The 7,671-nt window shown below is 39.8% G+C and overlaps 1 protein-coding gene across 1 annotated transcript in view; it reads left to right on the top strand.

Annotated features, from left to right (window-relative positions):
* The first annotated feature begins 578 nt into the window (after positions 1 to 578).
* The window catches only part of CD96 (CD96 molecule), an 80,176-nt gene continuing 73,083 nt past the window's right edge, over positions 579 to 7,671 (top strand). The window contains exons 1-2 of the mRNA XM_063113434.1: positions 579 to 639; positions 2,551 to 2,904. Coding sequence (XP_062969504.1) covers positions 579 to 639; positions 2,551 to 2,904 — 415 coding nt within the window. The remainder of the gene's footprint in view (positions 640 to 2,550; positions 2,905 to 7,671) is intronic.

Below are 7,671 nucleotides of genomic sequence, written 5' to 3'. Positions count from 1 at the left end.
TGCGGATTTCCCTGCAAAAGGAGAGAATAAAATTCGGTTTGATAATTGATACTACTCTCCGTTACTTTTCAGATTTTATTAAAATTAAATGTGCTAATTCTTTGTTCTTTCACCCTGGAGCAATTCTGGAAAGAAAACATATCTTAAGAGTGAACAGAAAAACTATTATGAAAGGCACCAAACTTGCATTTGTTAAATGACTTTGTGCTCTTGAAAAGAAATGTATAAAAAGCACATTGTGAACTGCGCTGCATGATTTCCTTTGTTTGGATTTCAGAAGCAGCCTGACTGACACAGAGATCCTGAATGAGAGACTCTTTGGATACCAAAAAGTCTTTTAAAGAAGGTGATACACAAGATTTCAGAGAATAATTTCAACATTGTTCTGTTGAGGGTTACGCTTAACCCTGAACCACATTACTTTCCTGTCTACTTTTCATTTCCTGGGGGCATGTGGTAGATTTGGTTGGTTTTTTTTTTTTTTTTTTTTTTTAGCATGAATAGGGTGGCTGGAGTTTGCTTACAGACTGACTTCTGTGATCATTGTTGAAATGCTGGTGTAAGGTCTTCAGGAGACAATGGAGAAAAAATGGACATACTGTGCTATCTATTCCATCATCCAGATGCATTTTGCCAGGGGTAAGACTTCCAGTTGTCCTTTCTTGTCAGATTGGCTGCTTTAGGGGCAGATGGGGCCTCTGTTCATTTAAAATTCCTTGTGACTGCTGCTGAAATTGATCACCAAAGGGCAAATCATTACTAACGTTTTCAGTTATGTATTTAGGTGGCAGCTATCAGAGAAATGTTCACATCTAGAAATGATTACTAATGAACACTAAAAACAAGAATGGAATGGGTGGTTTGTGCCACTGCTCTGAGGCATTTTTACCCATTTCCTTCCTAACAGCATCTCCAGAGTAATTGGGAAATTGCGCTTCTTGGAAATGAAATGCTCTCCAAATGGTAGTCAGAAAAACTCTGGAAAACTAAAAAAATCACAAAGCCATCAATGCTCAGATCCTTGCTCACTTTTTTTTTCTCTCTCAAGTATCCTGCTTCTTTTAGATATAACAAGTACTTCACCTCCAAATACTAAGGTCTTTGGGAGTTGTGCACATGTTGAATTTTAGTGAGGCATGTGTAGGTAACTGACCTGGGAGACAAAGTGGAGCCCTTATGACAGTGAGAACAAGAGCCGAAAGGGCTTATTTAAAGATAGAAGGGAGAAAGATTAGTTCTGCATTCCATAGCATGAGGGTGTTATAGCAAGCCTGAGTGTCTTAAGAATTAACTGTTATTTTCAGGTATAGTTATGAAGATTTTGAGAAGAGTTTTAAATCAATGGAGATTTAGGAATCAGAGGCATATTATCAGGCTAAGGACAGCTCACAGGAAGTTATATTAAACTGTGGTAACTTCTATCTACCCAAACTTTTACATCCACAAAAGTGTAATAATTCCCACTTGTCAAATACATTTGACAGCCATGTATCTTTCCAGTTGCTTGTCATCTTTTTATCTTTTCCCTTTGTGAGCTTCAGTGGTACTTTTCATAATCATATATCATTTCTATACTAGCATTCCATGTTAATTATAAAACTGAGGCCAACACTATGCATGTCAAAGCCTCAATGCTTAACATATTTTAAGTGTCCTGCACCATTTGGTCAGACTACTGATGGGAGAGAATCTTCTTTTATTTCTAGTATTTCAGAGCATTGATTAGAGATAAAACTGAGTTGAACCTCTCCTGAGGTTTTTTTTTCCCCCTCTTCCCCTCAGGAGATCTAACTACATGGAGGTGATGTTCCTTTCAATCCTCATATATGAAATGTCAAATTTCTTATGCTACTCAACCAGACTGAATTTGGGAGGCAGTTTGGTATCTATGAAGGTTATAGAAAGATGGTAGACTCTGGGCAACCAAATTCATGTTCCTTTACTAGAGTTGGAACTTCAAGCAAACCACTTCATCTCTGTGCCTCGGTTTCCTCCTTAGTAAAGTGGGCTAACAACACTACTCCAGTGTGTAAGAAGGATTAAACAAGATGACGTGTAAAAGCCTCTTATAAATATGTACTTTAAAAAACTGACGTATACATGTTTGTTATTTTTGCGGTTTCAGAAAGCACCGTTCTTGTGTTATATGCAGCTGTTAATGTATAATCCAAAAAGCCAATTATATTAAATGCAAGAATAGTTGTCATACTAAGCTTGCTGATTTTTTTTTTTTTTTCTTAATTTTTAAATAGGCTTAATTTTAATTTTATGCACAGGTATTCAGAGACCTTATATTACTTTTTGGACAGATCAACAGACAAATATTCACAAGTCAGTAATTTCCTCTAGTTTCCCTAAGTAAATGCCTTCTCATCTGTATCAAGTCTCATGCATCTCTCTCTGGATCACACATGAGCTCTCTCCTACCCTAGAGCAGCCAGGGAGAAATTTCCCCGATTTCTTCCTTACCTCACCAAAATGACCAGGGTTTTTAATTGAGTCTTTCCATGTGTATTATGCATACTGATAGCTCACATCTTTCCTTTTCAGGAGTATGGGAGGGAATATTCAATGCAGAAGACATTTATGCTGTACCTGGCTCTGATATCAACCTGACCTGCCAAGCACAGAAGAAAGGCTTCTTGGTGCAGATGCAATGGTCCAAGGTCACTAATAAGGTGGACATGATTGCTCTTTATCATCCCCAACACGGCTTCTACTGTGCCCATGGGAATCCCTGTGAGTCACTGGTGGTTTTTACAGAAACTCCTGGGAATGTGTCAAAATTGACACTGCGTTTAAGGAATATATCTTCCTCATTTGGTGGAAAGTACGTGTGTAGTTTTACTCTATATCCGGAGGGCATTCAGACGAAAACCTACAACCTTCTCATTCAGACACATGGTAAGTATAACTTGTAGAGGGAAGGAAATTTATGCCATCATTCATTTCTTACTCATTCAACAAATATGCATTCTGAGCCCACCATGTGCCAGGCATGGTGCTAAGCACTCAAACGTTGAGCAAAAAGAGGAATTGTCTGGTAAGGAAGACAAAAATTGATTAAATAATTCCACAAATGATACACATGGTAACAGTGATGTATTCATAATAAGGACTACAACAGTCTTGTGGAAGAGCATATAAGAGAGGCCAGAGAAATTGTCTCTGAGAAAGTCAAGCCTGAGCTGAAGTCTGACGAATGAGTAGATATTCACATAATTTAGGAGATGTGGGGAGAAGGGGTGTGAGAAATGAAACAGCTTGTGTGAAAGACTTTTCAGTGTTTGAGAAAATGGGAAATGCTAGTGGGAGTGCAGTTTAGAGATTAAGGGATGAGGCTGGCGATATGGTAAGGACCAGATCATGCCAGATCTTGTCAGCCATGTTCAAGGCTTGGATTTTTATCTAAGAGCTGTGGGAAGACATTGAGCTATTTCCAACCAAAGGATGGTGTGACATTTACAGTCTGATTGTATTTGTGTTGTAAAAAGATTGCACTGGATTCAATATGAGAATGGGGTGAAGATGGACAAGAAAGAGAAGGTGGGGATGAGTTAGGAAACCATCCCAGTAGCCCAGAGGATAGAAAGTGGTAATTTGGGTAGATATAAAAAGAAAATGACACCTTTTATGCATTGAGCATAAAACAGATATGACCTGACGATAAAGTGGATATGGGACAAGGGTAGTATGAGTGAAGGAGAGAGAAAAATCGAAGGTGATGTCCCGTTGTCTGGCATCACACCTGCATGGTGGTGGTATCCATTGAGATGGGAAGCAAAGGAAGTTTTGTGCGTAAATTTATGAAGGTGGCTTTGGATATATTAGTCTGGGACAGGTAAAGGGGCCACAGAGGCTGCTAGACAGGTAGCATTCACACCGTACATACTTCAGAGGCCTGTACTGGAGGCAGAAATCCTAGGTTTACATTGTAACTTCTTTCTGGCTAGAAATAAATTTGACTTATGGCCTGTCATGTAAATTCTCTGAGCCTGTTTGGAAAATGATAATAATGATGCCTGTTCTAAATTACCTGGTCCTGAAGTAAATGATTTCCATTTCCGCTAATGGAAAAAAAATGAAAACAAAAGCTAGCAAATGGAAAATGCACTAGAAAGGGAAAGTTTTTAACTTAGGGGCAAAGTGGCCTGGTAAAATAAGAAAAAACAACAAAAATTAACTTATGAAGGCTGTGCTAAAGGAGGCATGGAACTGCCCAGGACAAGCAACAAGTATGGATTTATTACCGACTTTCAGTTTCTTCTATCTTACTTGCTCTAGGACCATGATATTGGAACAGTCCGCCTTCAGACCAGGGTCCCACTAACTACCACCTTACTGTGCCCTATTATCCAGAAACAAAACAAAACAAACTTTAGTTCAGTTGGGGGTTGAAGTAAAGAGAAATAGAAAACTTATCAAGAACAATATTTAGCTACACACACTTTGGAGCCAAATAGCCTGGATTTGAACGTTGGCTATGTCACTTACGGTATATATCATCATTGCTTAGTTATTTCAGGTCTCTATGCTTTTGTTTCCTTACATAACAAATACAGATAATTATAGTCCTTCCTTCATGGGTACCATAATTCTGATGATTAAATCAGGTAATCTGTGTAAAACACTTAGCATAGTTCCTGCCAAAGAGTAAGAGTTTGATAAACGAGAGCTTTCAAATACGAGTAGTAAAAATAATACTGAGTGAAACCTGTTTCTCAGTGCCTCTCTCTCTCTTTATATAGGCCTAATTTGGAATCTAATAAGACATTAGCCATACATTAGCACAAGTACACATTGACTTTGGTTTCACACGTAGACTTTGTACCTTCTGCTGAAGACCTAACTTGCATATCTAAAGACCTAGTGAATACTCCATTGGGAACTGGCAACATGGATTGTTGTACTCTATAAAATACGCGATGGCTCAAAATGAAGACAGCAGTGGAGAAGGGGTAGTGCGTTATCCAGAAGGAGAGTGGTGCCGCCTTTAAGGAAAGTTTACTTCTTAAAATAAAGAGAACCTAGGGAGCTAAGCTTGTAGCTATTAAAAACTGCAAATCACTGGAGAGACAGAAGGCATATCTCCATCCTTTGTGTTTGGAAAATTTCTGATCTGATTGCATCTTTGCTGCTGTGAGCTGGATCAGATGAAAAGCAATGGCCTCAGTGTTAGAGAAATGGTTCTGGTATTGTGTATTTGGGTACAAAGAGAGCAAAACAGAAAAGAGCAAAACAGAAGAGGAAAATATCCTTCACCACAGAGTGACCAAAAATGTAAGCCTGGTATGGAGCTAAGGAGTAGGCACAACCCAGAGGAGGCAGCTGCCATCCCAGAGCTCTGCCAAGTGTCTGCCCAATGGCACATCTCTTTCTGCTTTATTCTTTTGATCTTCTCTTGCTTCTTGTCTCACTTGCACCATTTCCCTATTATGTCCCCGTGCAGTCTCCAAGTTTACAAGCCAGTTGTGTAAGCAAAGCACGCACGAAGTGCAAACTCTTACGAAGCATATAAACAAATGCAAATTGAAACTGCGTGTAAGAATCTAAATATGAACGCGCTGCTGGGGCGGAGGTGCTTGGGTTAATCACCTCTTCCTGTTTCGCTTCTGTCCTCATCTGAGTCACCTCCCTTGTCCGCTCAAGGCACAGTGGGTATCTTAATCCTGTCCCCATGTTCCCTGAGGACCTGGCTGAGAAGGGATTCTGTTCTCTTTTCACATTTTGTCCCTGTGTGCGTCTTAGTGCTCTGCAGCTGAGGAGGAGAGAGGAAACACAGTAAACAGTTTGGAGTCTGCTTCTTTTTCATTTTCACTTGACAGGGTTTTCTCCCAGGTTAGGAGCTTTTAGTTATCCCAAGAAATGCCATTCGGTGAGTCAAACCTTGGATTATTGTAATCTAGGTTTCTTTAATTTGAATGTTACTGGATCTCATAATGCTTCAGATTGTAAGATTTCGGTGCATTTTTAAATTTGTAGTTATTAGGATCAGTTATAAGAGCACAACATGGCTTTAATTTGCCAGATTACAGCAAAAGGTTTGGAGGGCTATTGATGCTGTTATTGGAAGCAGTACTAGCAGTGGGAGGAGTCAGAAGAGAAGTAGTGTTAATACAAGTAGTAGTAATGGTAACAATAGAATCTTGATCATTTAGAGTTGATAAGCTCAGTCTAAGACCTGTGATTACCCTGTCTGGAAGCTAATTTGTTGTTGAATCCGAATGTTGGCTCTCCTTAAATCCTTGTGTTTAGTCTTTACTCAACAAATATTTTTGGAGTGCTTACAGAGCTAGGCACCAGGCACACAGTAGTATGCAGTACAGACGTGACCCTGCTCTCCTGAATCACATAAGAGGAGACAGAAATTAATCAGATAAGCAAACAAATGTCAAACTGCAACAGTGAAAAGTGCATTTGCAGTGAGGAAGTAGACAGTGCATGTGCGGCTGTAACAGGAAAATCAGGAAAGGTTTTCTGGGAAAGTGCTGCTTGAGCTGTAGTGAACCAGGTGAAGGTGGGAAACAGAGCTTTACAAAGAACAGGACGTGCAAAGGCTCTGTGGTGGAAGGGAGTTATGGCAACTGTGGGGGATTTTAAAAGGTATTATAGCTGCAGCAGAGGGGCCGAGGGGGAGGCAGGTGAAGATAAACCTAGAGATTGATTAGTGCAGGTAAGCAGTTTTGTCTTCATCCTAAGAGCTGTAGAAACTAATTGAAACATAGCTGTTTGTTTGTTTGTTTTGCATCTCAGAAATGCATCTCTGTGGTCCAATTGTAGAAAATAAATTGAAAAAGGGCCGAGAGGATAGTGTCCATCAGTCAGAAGACAGTAGCAGAAACCTAGGTGAGAGGTGCTGGTAACACTGAGCAGGGTGGCAATGAGGCAGATGGAGAGGACTGTTCAGATTAGAAGCATGTTTAGGAGATTTGCCTACAGGATTTGGTGGTGGATGTGTATGTGTGATGAGGAATAAAAAAGTGTCAGAGATGATGCTTTGGTTTCTGGTATGTAGAACCGAAAATCAGGGGAGTTAGTTATTGTGTTAGGGAACACTAGAAGATGATCTGAGTGCGCAGGGATTATTTTGAGTTTGGTTTTACACATGTTGAGTTAGATGTGAAGTTGAGACATACAGATGTCTGGTAAACAGCTGGACACACGATTCCTGATCTAAGAGGGAGATTTAAGCTGAAGATACAAATGGGTGAGTCATCTGAGTATGGGTGCTAACTAAAGTCCTGGGGGTGAGAGAAATCATCTAGGGAGAAAAAAATCAAGTATGAAAAGCAGCATGGCATTTCAACAGAGTTCATGGTGATGAGTGGGAAAAGATGAGTCTTCAAACAACAGAGAGATAATAACTAAAGAGGCAAGAGTAAAATTAGGACAGAACCGGGTCACAGAAACCTAGAAAGATAGTGTTGCATCAAAGGGGCAACCATCAATTCTGAAGTTTCTGAGAGGACAGAATATATATTGGATTGCATTCAGGGACATAGAAGTTTTTGATCACGTAATAAGAGCTGTTTTGGTGGCATTGTGGAATGAAAGTCAGACTGGAGGGAGAAGAGGAGTGAATGCGAGGTAAAGAAATGGGGACAGTAAATGCTGACACAACTTCCAAAAAGCATGTCCGTAGTAACAAGAAAGGTGTGAGTGTTCAGATGA

The sequence above is a fragment of the Cynocephalus volans genome, chromosome 1, assembly GCF_027409185.1.
Source record: "Cynocephalus volans isolate mCynVol1 chromosome 1, mCynVol1.pri, whole genome shotgun sequence".
Classification (NCBI taxonomy): Eukaryota; Metazoa; Chordata; class Mammalia; order Dermoptera; family Cynocephalidae; genus Cynocephalus; species Cynocephalus volans.
The sequence above is the reverse complement of the archived record's forward strand: the minus strand, read 5'-3'. Positions and strand labels throughout refer to the sequence as shown.